Below are 21,300 nucleotides of genomic sequence, written 5' to 3' on the forward strand. Positions count from 1 at the left end.
TTCAAAAGACAATTGAAAAAATATCTTATTGAAAGAAACTGCTACACCGTTGACGAGTTTTAATAGTTACTTTTGATAAAAAAAATGTTAATTACCTTTATATGTACAGTGTAGTATCTGTCATGTTTTATTGTTTTATATTTCTATATATATTTGTTTTCAGTTATACATGGACGTCTTCCTTGTTACTATATGTAAATGTTTATTGTAATGATTTCATACTGTTCAACAAGTGAAATAAATATTATTATTATTATTAATTAAAAATGGACATCGTCAATATATGTATAAGGAGAAGACAGATGGCAGGGTAGGGGTAGCGGAGCATATTCTAAAATCAACTGGTGATCACCCCATTGAATGGAATGAATTAAAACAGCTTTCAATAGATTTTTTTACATTGTTTTGATTCACAGCTCTCATAATTTCTTTGTTTTCCACTCTACAGAAAAGATCATACTTATCTTCCAAAATGGAAATATCATTTTCCAGATGGAGAGTATTGCATACAGGATTCTTCATTAGAAAAAAAATTCCAGTCCAAAAGTCAGAAAAGTCGGAATACAGAATCTTCAATGAGCAAAATATTTTTACAATGTATGTGAGTTCAAGAAATGGGCACCTTCTGCAAAGATGTACAGTCGACTAATGCTGCGTTTATTCAAGGTGTTAAACATGCATAAAACTGACTAATTTGCAGTCAACTTCGAAACCAAACACGCGTCACCGATCACTTCGATTATTGAAACTCTTACGATAATAATTCATGTCACACCTACTGAACTTTCCGAGAATATCGGCAAACCTCCAGACGAAATCTCAATGAACACTCATAAATATTCCTTCTTGCAAACAGGTATGTGTAACCAATGAGAGAACAGTCACGGTGACTTAAAACACTGCTACAATTACACCACCCGAAGCATTGTTTAGCACCCGTGAGTCATAATACACTGCGATACAGTGTTGCTAATGGAAATTGCACAAAGTAGTCGAAAACTTGGGGTAAAATACTTGCACTTTACTCGCGAATCAATGGAAATCCTCATAACTGATTATTTATTGATTGATATTTGTCCAGTCATTTTAGGTCGATTTAGGCCTGCATTTCGGAAAGTTGACATACCCAGCTGTAAATTTGTATAAACTTTGTATTTTGACATCATAAAAGTATTCTCGAAATTCACATATGATTCGACGGCCGCAACTTTAAAAATTGGGGGTCAAAAGTGAAAAAAAAACGACTTTTTGCACGTTTTTTGCCAATATCTCGTTTCCAATGGGTTTTATGCTAATTGTATTTATTACCAATAATGTAGAGAATTAAATTCTCTACAACTTTTGTTTCGAACATTTATTCATACGTTGAATCGTTTTTGGGATAGAGGGCAGCGCGAGCGCAGATTAAATATCATTTGAAATCAACTGGTGGTCCCGATAGAAATCAGCTCATTTGAGGTTTATAAATTAAAACTCAATAAATAATTTTAATTTTTTATCAACAAATAAATTATATTTAAATATTTTTTTCATTAATGAACCGATCTATGAATTCAATAATGCAATTTATTCCTGTATTTCAAAAAGTCATTAAGGGATATACTTTAATTACATTTCAATTGTATTCTCTTTTACGGTAATTGCATTTTGAGTAGAAAATAATAATTCAATTATAAATCAAAGATTATTGTTGTATTTGATGGATACTCAGATTACAGTAAAAACATAAAAGGTATGGAGCAGCAGAGAAGAATGGCTGCAATTTCAAAAACATACGAAGTTTGTTTGGACGAAACCATGGTTGTACCAATTAGCCAAGAAAAAATTCTATCAAATAGCAAAAATAAAGAAAAGCTGATTACTATACTTATTGAAAAATGAAGCTGTTGACATCAACACTAAACAGGCCAGAGATGATGTGGATGCTCTCATTATTGGTACCGCTATTGAAGAATCTAAACATCAAAGAACAGCAATAATATTGATTTACTTGTGATTTTAATTAGGCAGTGTACGTCCAATCTTGAACAAAAAATTTTCTTTAAAAAAGTTGGCAAAGCCAATGTGAAAACGGAAATATACTCCTCTAAGAGTTTCGACAAATATTCAAGTTCTAGAAAACACATTTTGTTCCTTCACGATTTGAGCGGCTGTGATACGACTTCTGCGCTCTTTAAAAAAGGAAAAAAAAAACGTTTTTGAAAACATTCGATTTGGATGAACTTGCCGCAGCATTTGATAGAGGATTGCAAACTTTATTAGCTGTTTATAATGCTCCAAAGTCTGTAGATACTATCGATTATCTTCGTTATGCACAATATGTCAAGCTAACAAAGCTCAATAAACCTGTGCAGTTATCAAATATCCCACCAACAAGTGGAGCAGCTCACCAACATTTTGATCGCGTGTTTATTACCAAGTTCAAACTTGGTTAGAACATGATTTGGAACCCCAGGAATGGGGTTGGACAATGCGTAACGGATTGCTAGAACCTAGCATGACCATTTTACCACCTGCTCCAGATGAGTTACTCAATACGATATTCTGTAACTGCAAAAGTGGTTGTGGTTCAAGATGTGGATGCAGGAAAGCGGGGTTGCAATGCTCTTTAGCTTGTGGCCATTGTAATGGACAAGCTTGTCTCAATGCTGTACCATATGAGACCGATGTTAACGAAGATAGGTCCGTTGATCCAGAAATCATGGAAGAATTGGAATCGAATCTGGGTGAAGATGACAAATAAAATGATAACGCCCTTGAATTTTTACAGCTGCGAGAAGACGACGACGATGAAGAAGAAGAAGATTGAAATGAAAACTCATTATTCTTTTGATTATTTTATCTGTTTTTTTGATTTTGACATTTACAAATGTATCAAAGGAGATTTTTTAACAAAAATATTATTTAAAATTTTATTTCTTATCTATTCATTTTTATGTATTAAAGAATAATTACTATAGATTAGATTCAAATCATAATATAATATATATTTTCCTTCTACAAATTTATAACTACACGGGCAGGTAAGTGTTATTAAATAAATTGATACTTAATTGAAAATAAATAATTAATGAAAAAAATATTTAAATATAATGTATTTGTTAAAAAAAATGAAAATTATTCATAATTATCTATTAAGTCATAATTTATGAACCTTAAATGAGCTGATTTCGATCGGGACAACCAGTTGATTTCAAATAATATTTATTCTGCGCTCGCGCTGCCCTCTATCTCAAAAACGATTCAACGTATGAAAAAATGTTGAAACAAAAGTTGTAGAGAATTTAAATTCCTACAATACTGACAATAAATACAATTAGCATAAAACCCATTGGAAACGAGATATTGGCAAAAAACGTGCAAAAAGTCAGTTTTTTGACTTTTGACCTCCAATTTTTGAAGTTGAGGCCGTCGAATCATTTCTGAATTTTGAGACTACTTTTATGATGCCAAAATACAAAGTGTATACAAATTCACAGCTGGGTATGTCCACTTTCCTAGGCAAACTCCCTAAAATGACTGGACTATATGTTTATTTCCAATGATACCTACCATTTTGAGTCTCCTCAGCTCCTGTCTTGAAAACAGGCATCAGTGACGCCTGTTTGATAAAGTCAAATCCGACAATAAACCGATACAACATAGAGTACCACAGGGTTCTATACTTGGACCTTTTTTATTTATTGTGTACATAAACGACTTATGTCATAGTATTCATCAACACAATGTATTCATACATTGATTTGATTCGAAGTGTTGAAAAAAAATTAGTCAAATGCTAGTTCACACAGAATGGACTCAAATTGAATGAAAATAAACCCCAAAACTCGATTGTCTCTCCAAAGGGCCGACTATCATTAGATTTGTGATTTAGAGATACTGGATTTTTCCAGACCATTTTTATATCGCAAAATCCTGCACTTTTACTGTAAGTCGATGAAAACACTCACAAATGCAGTAATTACTGAAAAATTGGCATCACTGCTGATGAATGTTTATACCAAAGTGGGTGGCTTCGGTATGATTTGTTCGGAGGTGGATTTTCCGTCGTTATGTAGTGAGTGAAATAATGTTTACAGGACTAGCTTTGAATAACTCATTTGACGCATAATTATTTCCTCACTACGCTTTGTGTTAACGCAAAAATATTCAAAAATCGCACGGAAATAGAGTGTCTCAAATTTCTAATCTTTGAAAAGAATTTTCTTCGGAGGAAGCAATGTTTCCGAAGGGGATTCTTCCTTCTTGTTGGAAGGTTGCTCGCGTTGAACCTATTCCCAAAAAGGACCAGAAAAATCTTACAAAATAACTATAGACCAGTCGCTTTGCTATCGTATGCCACACATATTTGGAATAACGCAATCGAGAAACATGGAGAATCATGAGCTGTTGCGCTTGATATTTCTGAGGCCTTTGACCAGATGTAGTATGAGGGTTTGCTGGCCAAATTTCGATGCTATGGCTTGTCAGATCATTTCTTTGTATGGCTCTTCAGCTTCCTGAAGTAAAGTTCCTGCAAGTGGCCGTCGATGGATATCTCTCGAATACTGGTGTTCCCCAGGGATCCATATTGTCTTCAACCCTTTTTTTATTGTATATCAACTACTTATTGGAAAAAACCAAGAATCCAATATATTCCTTTGCTGACGACAGCACAGTTGTCTCGTCATTCCATTTGGATTCCAGGACATCGGCTATGGAGGCACATCTTCACCGGCAGCCGGAGGTTGCATATCTTAATGAGGATCAAGAAGTGATTTCAAATTGGGGTTAAAGTAACCAAGTTCAAGCAATGCCACAAAAATACAGGTTTCGGTTTCCTCCAAGAACATGTTTCCGAACCGGATATAATAATGTCAGGTCAGACAATTCCGTTTTTAGCTCTGCTACGCCAGCGACGCAAAGTACGGAAATTGCATTCACAAAATGCCAAAATTAGATACTTTTTAGGTACCGAAGTCAAAAATTAGGTGATCTGTAACTTACACCGCAATTCAATATTCAAAGCTGCGTTGCTATGTAATGCTAGCAACGCAATGAAAATAATAATGAAATAGTTAAAGTTAAGGAAACTCTATTATGTGCTAATTAAGTGCTAAACGGCGAAGAAAGTAAAATTTTCTAATTAATAAACAAAATCTTCCAATTTCGCTAAACAACAGATCTAAGAATCAGGTCTTTCGAAAACGAGGACGAATGCTCAATCAGGTATAAACTAAGCATGGTAATAAGGTGCTGATTAGGTGCTTGCAAGAAATTAAGATGAAAACGACCGTGAATAAGCGAAAAAAAAATTCGGGATACCTGATTTGAGAAAAAATTAACAATATACAATAAGGTCTTGAAATACTCATAAACTCATACATAGACAATCAAAATAAAGTGCAAATTAAGTGGTCACTAGATATTCATAGTAAACCTAGATTCTATAATGCCTATAGGACTCATGGACCTGAAAACCACCATGACTGATACACTGAGTTTTTATAGTACGTTTCTCAATGAATAATGGCAAGAAAATAAAGTGCTAATTAGGTGCTCATTAGATATTTATAGTAAACCTTGATTCCATAATTGCTATGGGGCTCATGGACCTGAAAACCACCATGACTGATGTACTGAGTTCTTATAGTACGTTCCTCAATTACTAAGGGCAAGATAATAAAGTGCCAATTAGGTGCTCACTAGATATTTATAGTTAACCTAGATTCCATAATGCCTATGAGGCTTATGGATCTGAAAACCACTATGACTGATGGTCTGAGTTCTTATAGTACGTTCCTCAATTACTAAGGGCAAGATAATAAAGTGACAATTAGGTGCTCACTAGATATTTATAGTTAACCTAGATTCCATAATGCCTATGAGGCTTATGCATCTGAAAACTACCATGACTGATGTACTGAGTTCTTATAGTACGTTCCTAAATAAAAAAGGGCAAGATAATAAAGTGCCAATTAGGTGCTCACTAGATATTTATAGTTAACCTAGATTCCATAATGCCTATAAGGCTTATGGATCTGAAAACCACTATGACTGATGGACTGAATTCTTATAGTACGTTCCTCAATTACTGAGAGCAAGAGAATAAAGTGCCAATTAGGTGCTCACTAGATATTTATAGTTAACCTAGATTCCATAATGCCTATGAGGCTTATGCATCTGAAAACTACCATGACTGATGTGCTGAGTTCTTATAGTACGTTCCTAAATAAAAAAAGGCAAGATAATAAAGTGCCAATTAGGTGCTCACTAGATATTTATAGTTAACCTAGATTCCATAATGCCTATAAGGCTTATGGATCTGAAAACCACTATGACTGATGGACTGAATTCTTATAGTACGTTCCTCAATTACTGAGGGCAAGAGAATAAAGTGCCAATTAGGTGCTCACTAGATATTTATAGTTAACCTAGATTCCATAATGCCTATGAGGCTTATGGATCTGAAAACCACTATGACTGATGGTCTGAGTTCTTATAGTACGTTCCTCAATTACTAAGGGCCAGATAATAAAGTTCCAATTAGGTGCTCACTAGATGTTTATAGTAAACCTAGATTTCATAATGCCTATGAGGCTTATGGATAAGAAAACCACTATGACTGATGTACTGAGTTCTTATAGTACGTTCCTCAATTACTTAGGGCAAGATAATAAAGTGCCAATTAGGTGCTCACTAGATATTTATAGTTAACCTAGATTCCATAATGCCTATGAGGCTTATGCATCTGAAAACAACCATGACTGATGTACTGAGTTCTTATAGTACGTTCCTAAATAAAAAAGGGCAAGATAATAAAGTGCCAATTAGGTGCTCACTAGATATTTATAGTTAACCTAGATTCCATAATGCCTATGAGGCTTATGCATCTGAAAACTACCATGACTGATGTACTGAGTTCTTATAGTACGTTCCTAAATAAAAAAGGGCAAGAGAATAAAGTGCTAATTAGGTGCTCACCAGATATTTATAGTAAACCTAGATTCCATAATGCCTATGAGGCTTATGGATTTGAAAACCACTATGACTGATGGACCGAGTTCTTACAGTACGTTCCTCAATAAATAAGGGCAAGAGAATAAATTGCTAATTAAATATCAAAAATATAAAACTTGCTTCCGTGATTATCGACCAATTTTTTCATTCTCGTCAACGTCTATTATACAATTTAGGAAGTTAATGTCGCCGATCTCAATGAAGAGCGTCGAAAAAGGTGCCCTTTCCTTAATTCCGCCTCTGATTATAGATTCGTCCTATCATATCCACTTATTCAGCTTCGTGTTCGGCTATCTCGGCTGCCTCGCCCTGCCAGACTCCGAATGAAATACAATGCGTTCAAAGTAAACTCGAATCTGCGTCCACAATTCATCTAGATAATAGAGAGCAGATAGGCAGCACCTGAAGAAAGAAGAAGAGTGCGATTCTCGAACGCACATCTCGCGTGTGATTTATAAACCAGATCTACATAAAACACTGTTACATGGACCAATACACGTACCGAGCTATATCTTCAGTGATGCACTGACCAGTCCGTGGTTGTGAATAAATCGAGAATTATCTCGAAGGAGCAGAAAAAGGAAGAAAGGCGACTGAAGAGTCGGGAATCGCAGAGATTATTCGCCGTCGCAGGAGGGTTTTTATTCGCGAGAAGCGGAATAAATAGCAGGACGGCCGTGCGCAGTGTATCATAGGACGTCGGGGTTTTGAAATACATTCTGCGGTTTATTTTCTAGGAAATTGTCACATGAAATATCACCAATGTTGAATCGAGTTTGCTTACTTATATGTTTTTCAGTTCGTGGATGGTCAAGTAATAGTTTTGACGCGATTTTCAATCAGATGTTTATTACTGCATTGTTTCTCCCATTGGTCAGAAACTCTGGCTTGACTATTTTTCCAGTCTCAGGAAAACACTGAAACTTAGTGATCTTCAGTCTAGAATGGCCCACTCATGCTTCTCCAATCATTACAAAACGTATATGTAGATTCAAGACATCATCAACGCTGTTGTTCCCCAGGGAGCCATATTATCTCCAACTCTCTCTTTATTGTATATCAACGACTTATTGGAAAAACCCAAAAACCCAATATATAGCTTTGCTGACGACAACACGGTCGTCTCGTCTTTCCATTTGGATTACAGGACATCTGCCGCAGATGCATATCTTCACCGGCAGCAGGAGGTTGCATGTCTTAATGAGGATCTAGAAGTGATTTCGAATTGGGGTGAAAGTAAATAGGTTCAATTCAATGCCACAAAAAACCTAGGCATCAGTTTTCTCCAAAGAGATAAATGTCTTCCAACCAGATATAATAATGTCAGGTCAGATAATTCCACTTTCTGCTTCGATAAGTTTATTGGGGTTAAAATGGACACCAATATATCTTGGCACAATCATGTAGCTGGAATTGTAAAGGCTGCTTCTCAAAAGCTTGGAACACTGTTCCGAATCAGAAAACTGTACACACCTCAGCAACTTTTGATGCTTTATAAAGCCCAAATCAGACCTTTTTTTGAATATTGTATTTTGTCCTATAAAAAAATTCTGCTCTTCTCACTGCTTCCGTTAGATCCCTACAAGCAGGTATTTGCGCCACTCTGGTTCATTTCCAGCTACAACCAACGGTGCATATGTTTTCATGGATTTTACCACCGTTGTGTATAGCCAATACATTATTTAGAGTTTCAGCAGGGGAGCCCACGATGCAAAATGGGGATTTACTCGAACGTCATTGAGACATATTAGGTTGCAAAGCTTAGATGATAAGAAGAAAAAAATGTTATATAATATATACCTTTTCATCGGTGGGGGAAGCTGCTATAGATTATTGAATATGTAAAAGGAAATTACATCGAAACCAAACTTTAGCATTCTGTTCTGAACAATTAAGGGTCTGTAAAGCACTGCTTTTATTTAAATTTCTCACAACGAATGTGGAGTCATCTGCATAAAAAATGGAAGAAACATCAGAGTTAATACTCATACATAAGTCATTGGGTCCTAAAACGGAGCCCTGTGGGACACCAAACATAACTGGGTACTCAGCAGATCTCCGACCGGAGACACTCACAAAATACTTTCCTTTCTCCTAATATGACGAAAAAAGCTTCAAAGCCACGCCTCTAACCCATATCTTTCCAATTTTATTAGCAAGAAATAATGTCGTTTCGTATCAAAGGCCCTTGACAGGTCGTAAAACCTCGCCTCACAAAACTGACGACTCTCAAAGGCATCCACAACTTCATAAAATTCACATAGAGCCAATACAGTCGACCGGTTAGGTCTATAATTAAAATTTCAAGGTGACTGATTGAAGTCTGTTATAGTTTTCATCAAATTATCTACATAGTCATTAAAAAAGCTGGCAAAATCGTCAGGCCACATGTGACCCATTGTACATCCTCCCGAAGAGTTGTCTCCCTAGGTCATCGTCCTTCTGTCCTTTCCAGGAAGGTGGACAGGTCACTAGGATACATCTCCTTTATATTATCAGGTGTAGGCCAAGACTCGCCGAACACACACTCTCTTATTGACGATAACTCAGGACACTCGCATAGGACATGCCTGACAGTTTCATCTTTTTGTTCACACATCCTGCATAGAGGTGTGTCCACTAGCCCCATATTATGAAGGTGTTTCCTTAGTTGACAGTGGCCAGTCAGAAATCCTACTGTTAAGCGTAGATTTTTCCTGGTCATCGCCAGATATTTCTTCGGCGCCAGCTTCCCGATGTCGCCCAGGGTGATCCTAGCCAAGATTGCATCCTTTGATTCCATCCCATATCTTTAGGAATTGAGCATGGGTGTGACGATTGGCTAGTTCCGCAATTGTCGAAGTCATTAGGCCATAGGTATCAATGGTTCTCTTTAACCCACCTCAAGATTATTATCTATCGAGGATTTTGCTAAATCTTGGTGGCACTCTAGTACTAGCCCTGAAGTAACACGTTGTCTGTCCAAGGTTAATAGGGCTTGTCTACTATCAGTGCCAGAAATTCCTTTCTTGGTTATTTATTTTGTGGCGATTGAGATACCAGCCAGTTTTGTTTGAACCACGCTGGTATTTTTTCCCATTCCTGATGGTAACTGATAGTCTGATGGTAACGTGTATTGCGAGCTACAAGCGAGTGTATAATGTAGTTTGGACAGATGATAACCTTTGTGTACAAGGTTTTGGTAATCCTCAACTAGGACTAGGAGTTGCTTGTAGGCCAGCAGCTAATTGGCGATTGAAAAGTATTTCCAACTGAGAGCTGTATGATTACTGGCTCAAGTTGAGTCATAAGTATCTTTTGGAAAAAATTCTGACGCCCGAAGTTACTGTCGGAGATTATCTGTCTCCCACATACCAAAAAGAGCATGAAAGATATGTTGGTATAGCACAAGTGTAACATCTGAGGGAAACTACTTCGACGGAATAGAAATTGATAAATAAAATTAAAAAAAAACTGAAAATTCACCTTGTTTTGAGAAACAAAAATCTTACATTAGTAACAATAACTGTGGCAAATATCAAAAATGGAAGAGCAGTATCCAAATATTTTTGAGTTTATACACCCACGAGTATCTTGTTTTCGAAACAAAAACGAAAGTATAATCAGAACAAATGAAATTTCGTGTTACATATATCGAAAGACGGGCATATTATGTCGTCTCGAATCAGAGAATAGTTTTTAGCAGTATTAATTAGGAAAATGTCATTAAATCGATCGAATTGTGGTCTTTTTCTCGTTGATCGTCTCACAGGTGAAAAGATATCGCCTACTTAGCCACACCGCCATATACGTTGTTCTATTCCACCCTTTTCTGTTTCATCCCTTCACTATAAAGTTCCTCCCCTCGTTGAAAATACACCCTATGTAAAACTGGTACGCATAATCGATAAACTGTAGGATGCAGGGTTGGAAAGTTCTAGTAAACACCACTTTCATTTCCTGTTCTCCTGATGAAGAATTCCCAATTCGTGGAGATGTTCCGGGATGGAAACCCTGGAAGGATCCCTTGTGAGGAGAACTCACGTCTTGGATAAGGGAGTTTCCTCTGGAATGAATACCCCGGAGTATATCTGGAGGGATTTTCAGCAACTTCAGCTGTTGCTGCAGGTAGTTTTCATCCAGAAAGGGAGTTTTCGGATTAGGAGAATATGAAGTGGCGCAGACTCGTATCCTGGCAGCTAGTCCTGGATCGATACGGGGTGGGATTTAGCGAATGTAGGGGGAGTGGTTGTTTTATATAGGGTAAAGCTGAAGCCGGATGAATCTTTGTCTTACTGCTGAAAATCCGAAGAGCTTGTAAAATTCTGAAAATTGAAAATTTTGGTTTTTGTATTGAAATTACTTGCAGAACATACTATTTCTATATCTGTCAGAGCCCACCAAGAACTTCTAGAGCTTTCATGGCCTTTATCGAAGTTACCAATTTATCTAAAATTAATCACTCGAGGCTAAATAGCAATCAAATAGGTTTTTGATCAAAGAAGTCCGTACATGACAAAAATTCATAATATACAGGATGTTCCTCAATTATATGTGAATATTCAAGTGTGTATATATAATAATAATAATAATGGCTTCCATTGATGGTTCCATACAATTACAGACAATCAAATGGCAGGATTCAATATCTGCGTATGATAAATCATCGCAGAGATTGCTCTTCCATCCAACCATAGAAACAAACCAACCAAACAAACAAACCGGATGCTATCTAGAACAGTGCAACAAATATATAGGTACAGCGAAATTGAAATACAAATATATATATATATATATATATATATATATATATATATATATATATATATATATATATATATATATATATATATATATATATATATATATATATATATATATATATATATATATATATATATATGATGAGCTGTTTTCTCGGGTTTCGCTCCGTGTTCTGTGTATTTTCTCCCCATAAGGATTATTTTCACAACGTTTCGGCAAAGTCTCATTTGCCATCTCTCCCTTATGGGGAGAAAATACACAGAACACGGAGCGAAACCCGAGAAAACAGCTCATCATACTTTATCCGTGAGAATCTTCGGGTTAACATATATATATATATATATATATATATATATATATATATATATATATATATTGATTTCGAGATAATTTGACTAGTTGGATCTATTTATTGTGAGAAGATATTTTTTTATCTTTCGTTTGAAGCTTCCTAATGGTAGAGGTTTATATCCAATGGGTATCCGATTATATACTTGAAAAAAATAATGATAGTTGGCTAGATCAACCATAGTCCAAAAATATTTCGTTATGAAATTTTTTTTCAGTTAATTTCAAGAACTAATTGAAAAATTCAAACACATTACATCGACTAACAACTCCCAGACGTGATTGTTATTCCATCACTTGCTGCAAATATTGTTTCTCCTAATTCCTCTTCAGTGTCAATGGAAATCGTATACTCTAGCGTTTCCTTACTCCTTTCTTGATCTTTAGCCTTATTCGGATGCCGTCTACAGAAGTTTCTAGATATTATGTACCCCTTTTCAATACTTGTCAGTGCTGAAAACAAGAAATCCGGGTTATTTGGGAGTTTTAATAGGGCTTTGCATTCCCAACTTCGAAATAAATAATTATTTTTATTATGCTCTTGATGGCTCTCATACTTTTATATGCTTGTGCTTTTTATGATTGTATGTTTTTATGGTTTTGTCTGGCAGAACTCAAAAGCTTGTAATTTATTCCGATGGATATTTATTAAATCACTACCTACTTATATAGCGCCCTATGTACTATATTTATATATATAGCAAGGTATAGAAAAGACCCTTTTTAAATGTTATCCTTCACATATATAATCGGTTTTACTTCAGAACGCAGGCAATGTTACCAGCTGTTCCATCAGTTCCTTTAGATATACACATACACAGAACCTATTGATTCTGAGTATGACATAACTAAAAGTAGATATTTCTGTCTATATTTCATTTCTTACTCTACGTTAATCGCTATGAAAAAACAACTCTATGACTGAACTAAAGAAGAAGAGTAGGTACTCACGTCTATTTGTATACCTAACCGTGACATGAATAAAAATAATCAAAACATTCTGATTATAATTCATTAGTAGTACAGGCAAACAGTATAAAATGGAAAGTGGAAAAATGGAATGTTACAATGTCCTCATAAAAAACGTTTTAGGGTCTGGAGACCGTGGTGACCATTTTTGAAGCTGACCGCGGCCAATACATTGATTTGGGTGAACAGTTTTCAAATAATTGCGAACCACTACACTGCAATGTGCTGGCTCATCATCATGCATATACGACATTACGTTTCTTGTTGCCAAGGATAAATTTTTGAGCAGCAGCAGCAGTTGGTGTTGAAGTAAGTTGAGGTAAGACTGTCCGTCAATTCGTCCAGGCAAGAAGAATGACTACCAATAATTCCTGCCCACACTTTGACAGAAAATTGGTGTTGGAAATGTCATGATATGGGATTTCTTTCCGCCCATAATTGATTGTTGTGGAAATTTTGAATGATATTTCTTGAAAAATTAGCTTCGTCCGTGAATAGAATGTGCGATTCAAATTGTGGATTTTGCATAATATTCTAAAAATATCAATGAAAAAGGGTGACACGCCTTTGAAAATCTCTTAAAGTATGGTAAGGATAAAACAAGGAATCTACTAAAATTTTCCACAGAATTTCATGGCAAATATTGAACTGTCTAGCGATCTTACTCAAACCTGTTTCAGGATGTTTTTGCCAAAAACGACGTATTGCAGGAATGAGGAATTTGAAAATAAATTAAAGTCCCTTACAAATTCAGATCCGGAAGTCCCTAATTTGACTTCCAGAGAGAGGATTATATGCACTGTAAACTCCAATTTGACCACATGCAAGTAAGTTGCTGCAGTATTTATCGAGTAATTCTGCAAAAAGAACTGGAACCTCTACTTAAAAAACTCTGTGATCTTCAGATCATCTCGTTTCTATGATATCTACCTAAAACATGGAAATTGATTGAGGCCACCTGGGTCAATTCAAATCTCCATGTCATTTGCTTTGAAAACGTTAGAAATATTACTGGAGAGGAACATTAAGGACGTAAACAGACCATTATTAATTGACCTGTTTAAAACATGCTCGGTAGAACCTAATATATGATAAAAGGGCTGCAAAATAAAAATGGCATTAGTTTAAAATAATTAAAGGCTACCCATTGCACACTGGTCATTTAGATTTAGAAGATACCTGAACAAAATACGGCTGTATAATGGAGATCTCAACTAGAGGCAGTGCAGCTAAAAGAAACAAAAAAGGGAATTCATGGATAATCAAATGAACAATATGAAACATCCCAAAAATGACTTATACAAACAGTAAATGATATAATGGAATATCATGGAATGTTGGAAAGAAAACACAATAAAGTTCAGTAGGCTATTGTATTTGCCAGGTATTTGGAAAAGTTTGGTAGCTACCAAGCAGCCAAAAAGTTTGATCGTCACTACTAGTGGCAAGTATGATGAAGCCAACTCAGATCTCATAAAAATGATCCTAACCCTAATCGAATAGCAGTAGCCCAGTACTAGAAAAACAATACTTGTTCTATTTGTTATAGAAAGTATGAATTTGAAGCTTCAACTTCAAATGGAATCAAGGAGCCAGTACAAAAAGAACTGAAGTTGTTATGTTCTAAACAGAGAAATAAGTAGAGGTTCCTCTCAAAAAAAAGATAATGCAAATGGAGACTGTCAAAAATTGATGTATAATTAATTGTCATCTTTCGTAAACAAAAGAAAGTAACTGCAACATAGTTACCTGATCATTACTCGCAAGAAATGCGAAGTCAGATCTGCAGATGAGATTATTCAAATTAAATAAAACGAAAGCATTTCTTCGGTTTCCGAATGATGTTGGCCGTCATTTTCTTTTTGTACGGTGTACCGTGCGGTTTTAAAAACAGGTTTGTAACTGTACCTGCTCGAGATCATCTGGTATTGAGCAAAATAACAACAATAAAAAGTGTTATCGTCACTATCATCGGGGTATTGTCCCTCTTTTATCTGACGTTAAAAATAAAAGATGTGACTCTTGAAAGGATTACCGAACATTTCGTAATAACTTGTAATTAAAGACAGGTCGTGAATTAACATACAGGGTGTGTTAGTGGCGATTCTAACGGATTTTGTTTCATCGTGGTACATCACGGAATTGAATGAAACTGGAAATACATGATGTTATCAGTTGAATTTATCTTGTTTGATGTGAAACTAGAAATATTTGTTCGAATCAATCAACAGGTCAGATTTCTATATATAGGGTGTTTCAGAACTCCGAATATATCAGTTTTGTCGTTTTAATGTCATGTGTTCTTATAGCTCCATATCTCAGGGGGTTAGACAGATAGACAATAATGGTCCCAAGTATCGAGCCTTCGGGAACTTCATATTTGGAGGTTCGAATATCAGAAATATTTGTACCTATTCTTACTAGTTGTTGTCTGTTAGTTAGGTAGGATGATAGTAGTTTGTGAGGTACACCTCTAATGGCGTAACACTAACTTGTGGTCAGTTGAATGCATTGGACATATCGCACTAGGTAATAATTGTATGTGGCTTGATCTCAAGCCCCTCGGCAATGTCTCCAATGATCCTCTGTTAAGCCCCAATTGTTTATTCGTTCTTCCGAACGTGTTTGATATAAACTTATTTTTTTCGAAATAATCTGCCAGCCTATCTTTCAATAATAACTCCACTATTTTTGAAAAAATATTTATGATTGAAATTGGTTGAAAGTTACTTAGAATATTGGGATGATTTTTTGGAAATATTTGTAAGACTCTTGATATTTTGGAGTGCGATATGCGGTTTTCACCATTAACAGGTTCAGCTCCATAGGGGACACCCGTGTTCGCCATAGTATTTACCAACTGAGCCACGGAGGTCACTGGTGTCCGACCGATTTATTTATTTATTTGACACTTTGGTACATTGAGTACATGTGCTAAGTCATAATTAAAAAACAAAAATAAAACTACAGAAGTTGAACAATACAAAAACAATAAATATGGTTCACGTCCACAAACTTTCACAACATAGAAGTATTATATAAAAAATCGGAGAAGCTCTAGCAAATACTCTCAAAATGTCATGAAAAAGTGTCGTGCAAGAATTCCTCAAGACTGTAGTAACACTTCTGTAAGAGAAGTTTCTTCACCTCAATTTTAAAAAGTTTATCTGACTCGATTTTCCTAATAGATGCCGGCAAGTTATTATAACAGTTTGTTGTATTAAATAGTGGGGAGCATCTAAAGTGAGCCTTTTTGTGTGAGGGGGTTCTTAACAGTTTCCCGTGACGGGTGTCTCTACCATGTATATCCGCATTTGTGACAAATTCAGTTATATTGTTACGGGCAAAAGTGACACACTTCAAGATAAATAAAGAAGGTGCCGTCTATAGGCCCTCTCTTAAGAAAATTGGTCTACAACTATCTTGAAAATCTATATTAAAAATTAGTCTCAGCAATCTTTTCTGAGCAACAAAAACTCGTGGAAATTCCCTTGCACATCCCCAAGAAATGATATTAAAGCTGATGTGAGAATAAGCCATAGAAAAATAGACATTCATCAGTCCAAAATTATCTAGAGTGTTTTTCAATTGTTTGATTGAGTAATATGCGGAATTGAGTTTGTTGCAGACCTTCTGAATATGACCGCTCCAGGTCAAATTTTCGTCTAAAGACGTTCCTAAAAACAAGACTTCGCTGGAAGATCGAATACCATTTATTGTGGAAGAGTCACTGCTCAAATTTTTCCTAATAAATGATTTCATTGAAACAGATTTAGATTTATTCAGAATAAGTTTGTTACGTTGACACCAAGCACTGAATTTATCTATTATTTTATCTATTTTGTCTGACAACTCAACTTCGTTTTTGTCGGCCACAGTAATTGCAGTGTCAATTACTGTGGCCGATACTTCGATACTTTGAAATTATTTGTTCTACCTATATACGCCGAGCGGACACTTCTACAACATTTTCAATAGATTTTCAAACCTGGATAGCCTCATTTCCAGATCTGTATCATCATCTTCTGTAGGATTAGCCTGATTAGCAACCTCTTTCATTTTCTTGCTAAGGCTCAGTTCCTCAAACTGTGCGTAAGAATAAAAAACTTGGGTGAAATCACGAACGGTAGTGACTGTTTGAATAGCTTTCTCATAAATGTCTCTCGCTCTTTCGAACAGGCCACTGCGTCCATAGTAGTTTGCTAAGGAGTTCCAGAGGTGGCCCAGTTGATCAGTATAGCGTCTCAGGCCTCCTCTGATGATAGCATCTACATTCAAGGATCGAATCATGTCAGGATTTTTTGATATGAGTTCGCAAAGCTCGTTCCAGAGTTGATGCTTGGATTTTCCTTTCTGGGAAGCAACATTTTCATCATTGACAATTTTTGCCAATACTTGGGCAGCTTCGTCAAGCCGACCTATTTCTGTGAGGAAGTCCACATATTCCTCAGCATTTTCTGGACACAGTTTCCAGTACCTGGAAGTACTGGAAAGGCTAGGCAGTTTTACAGAGTTTTACAGTGATTAAATGCACTACACCTGTTCCTGTATACAATATTGTTATATTTTGATTGACAATCATATTTTTTAGCAAGAAAAAATTTTCATAATGAATTAATTTTCTTTAAAAATTTGAATTTTTGTTATGTTTCTCTTCTTGGCTATTACATCGCCTAATGTACTGTACACAAAATAACAATAAAAATGTCTAATAAAATTCAGGGTTTGACATTTGAAAACTCAAAAGTATTTTTCTACTATTCTAGTAGAAAAATACTTTTGTCTATTACATACCTCCAGAATACCCGGACAGCAGTCTCAGGAATACCATGCTGCTTTACAAATTTCAAATACAAAGGCCAAATCCTATTATGTTGTGTTACGGGTAACGCTCTCAAAGCTCTGTCGAACACCTTTCTGGTTCTTGTTATTTTACACTGATCGGTAACGGATGTGCAGTAGTCCATCCAGATTCGAGGCATCTTGTGCATGAACACTAGAGTCCTCTCGAATGCATTATTTATTTACCTCTTCATATTCGGGGTCTATTATGCACCGAGATTTGACTCGCATTCTCCTAGTTCGTAGATATTTATACCATACCTTGTAAGAACCTGGCATTTGCCTCAGGGCTCTTTCGTATACGATATTGACTCCTTTGGGAGCTACCTTTTTGTGTTCAACATATCGCAACCAGTGCTTGACTGAATATGGGTTGCGAAGAATCTCTTCTTCATAAGGCAAGTCATCATCACCCTGAGATTTAAAAAAAATATTAGTAATGGTTTCTTAAATGACCAGAATCATTACCTTACGAATTTGATTTCTATGTGTTCGGATTGTTGCACCATATCCCTTATTTTTTATTTATTTTTTATATATAAAAAAGGAATTGAATGAGAAATAAAAATTTCATGTCGAGGTTTTCAACGACTTTTATGGAAGGCGTTGAAACATTCCAAACAGAATCGAGGATTTCCTTCACATTGAACACAAAAAGGTATGACTTTTTTCACCTTATTTATTACTATAATACCGTCGACTTTTTTTTCGTATCAACCCTTACAGTATTTTCAGTTTTCACGAGCTTTACAATCTAATTTCCATAGAGTATGAGCTCTCAGGCTTACAGGTAGGCAAGGAGCAACAACCCGTTGTTCTTGGAACTACAGTAATTCCTCCACGATAAAATATCGAAAATCATTTATAGAAATGTTACTTCGTTCGATTTGTTCATAAATGAAGTGGAAGTTCACAATTGTGGTACCCAAAAGTAGCTCTATGGCAATTTTTTTTTACCATCGTATAGTCTTTCGAAGAGGTGTGCTGTAACTCGACATTTGTTCCGATAAATCGATGGAACTTTTGCCAGTATTATAATCGACGACTGCTCTTGGTTTTTGGATGATGGCTCCACGACGGTAGATTTGTACAGTTTCGTCAGTATGACATTTAGACAAAATCAAGACATCTCTATTATCTCGCCATCTGAGCACACATATTCCTCGTTCATTTTCTCTGGCAACAATTTCACATTTTTTTAGTTTTTTTGGCGTGACTTCAGCGGGATTTCCTTTTCGATTACTACGTAATGTTCCAAGGCAGTATGTTTTTCTATCCAATAATATGTGGGCTAGTTGCAGGCTGGTATACCAATTATCGGTGACACATACTCTGCCGCATACCAAGAGATCGTGTGCCAGATCTAAAACAATTTTTATGGATGCTAATATTGGATTTTCTTTATTCTTCGGATTATCTTTGTTCTGTTGGCCTGAATATATGCTTATATTCTAAGTATATCCTTTTTCTGAACACAATTTGAACAATTTGATCCCATATTTATGGGTTTTCTGTGGATTATACTGTCTGAAAAACAATCTTCCCTGAAAAGGTATCGAGGTTTCGTCTATACAGAACGTTTTGGAGGGTGTGTGTATATGATGATCTTATCAAGCAATGGCTGAATTTTATATAAGCGATTTCCTTCCGCACTGATAAAGAAATTTTGTGAAACGAACAAAAAATGAGTATTCAGTCAGTCCAGCTAGCCGAACCTTCATTCCTCAACTACATTTGATAGCACGTTTACTAACTATCTGGGGCCACATGAAAGAAATGTTTATGACTGTACTCTTATTTTTATTGCCGTTCCAATTGGAAAAGGATAGAGTATACCTGCAAAAGTGTCCAATTTGCCTCACTCTGCCCCCTCATTCTCACCCAAGATATGGCCAGTTTCCCCTACCATCGCCACACGACCACACCAACGTCATAATAATGTTTCAAATCTCAATCGATATATGAGGTGGCCGAACTCTAAATTCATAACTTGTCCACGATTTACATACAAGTCGTAGGTTTTCCCAAACAAAAAAATCGGTAATGAAAATCGTAATCTCTGGTGTCCACTCTTTGATACATAAATTATGCACATTACACCGCAGAGGTAAATTATTCATCTAGAGTCTTAATGTGGGTGGGTAGTTGTTTTTACAAGAGTCACGTAAAGATTAGAAAAGCATTAATATTTTTTATTAGCTACTCGAGTTTCAGTTCCTCGAAAGAGGTCGTCGGAAATGTCAAAAATAATATTCAGGTAGTAGATACGACCATAATCAATAACGAGGTCAGACTGATAAGGTCTTTGTGCTGGCCCAGAAGCTGGTTATAAAGTTTCAGATTTATGGTAGAGGCTAATGGACATATACTGATAGAGATATGAAGAATGCGAAGTTCAATGTGCGAGGAACAAAAGAAGGATTTACCAGTAAATGAGTTTGTGAGAAGTGCTCAACCTTGATGAAATACTTTACATGAAAGTCATTTTCTATAAAAGGTAAAACTGGAACCTTAGACAAAAATTAATTGGCGCTCCGGGGCGACTTGATTGATTACAGTGGCACGTTTGCTTTTTCAGCTGCAGGAAAACCCAGAAAAATCTGCAGCGCCCCATTATCTGAAGATCTTGATCTGCCAATGTCTTCTCTTTCATAAAACAAAATGTAGAGTGTCTCCAGAGGATCCAATAAATTCAAGACATCGCCAGAACACTCAGTGACACGACCATCGTCAAACTTAAACCAGTCGGTTTCGTCTTTGACCAATGCGTGATAATGACCAGATTCAACACCAGAACCACAGTGAACAATGACTACATGGAGATTATAATAGTGGTCTGCTATATTGAAGTGTTCATCTATTTCGAACCTTTGTGAGAGTTTGGTGGTGCCTCAGCTATACTTGTTATCTTATAATAGTCAGTTAGTTAGTATGCATTGCTGCATGAGACTCTGTCAAAGAAATTGGGCTTAAAAAAACCATCCGAATAATTGCCAATGTTACATTCAGAGCCAAGGTAAACCTATATTCCAGAAAATCAAAGCCATGACACTACCTGCTCTTTCGTCTCTGTTTGGAAAAAGATGAAACAGCAGAGCACATACTTTATGCCTGGCCCGCTGCGGACCGAATCATCTGACCTGAAGTATTTTGTGATATGACTAAAGCTTTTGATTATGTCAATCACATCTCATTACTGCAGAAACTCTCTCCCTGAAGTGGATGGAATCATATTTGACAGGACGAAACCAACTAGTTAAAACTTACCATATATCCGGATTACTAAAAGTTAGTTGGGGAGTATCTCAAGGATCAGTTCAAGGTCCATATATATTTCTTCTGTATATAAATGATCTTTCCCTCTTAGATACATCTGGTTCCTTCACTTCATTTGCCGTC

At 36.0% G+C, this 21,300-nt stretch overlaps 2 protein-coding genes across 5 annotated transcripts in view; one reads left to right on the plus strand and one right to left on the minus strand.

The window, feature by feature from the left end:
* LOC111510484 (leucine zipper putative tumor suppressor 2 homolog) overlaps positions 1–21,300 on the plus strand; it is a 279,299-nt gene that overhangs the window by 79,116 nt on the left and 178,883 nt on the right. The window lies entirely within an intron of this gene.
* LOC141485670 (pre-mRNA-splicing factor syf1 homolog) lies at positions 17,020–18,410 on the minus strand. Its single transcript, XM_074182836.1, has 3 exons — positions 18,375–18,410; positions 18,158–18,315; positions 17,020–17,554 (listed from the first exon to the last, which is right to left on the minus strand). Exons 1-3 carry the CDS (start codon positions 18,408–18,410, stop codon positions 17,020–17,022), a joined length of 729 nt encoding a protein of 242 aa, XP_074038937.1.

The sequence above is a fragment of the Leptinotarsa decemlineata genome, unplaced genomic scaffold, assembly GCF_025532065.1.
Source record: "Leptinotarsa decemlineata unplaced genomic scaffold, Ldec_3_MD MMD2_tig00026330_RagTag_RagTag, whole genome shotgun sequence".
Classification (NCBI taxonomy): domain Eukaryota; kingdom Metazoa; phylum Arthropoda; class Insecta; order Coleoptera; family Chrysomelidae; genus Leptinotarsa; species Leptinotarsa decemlineata.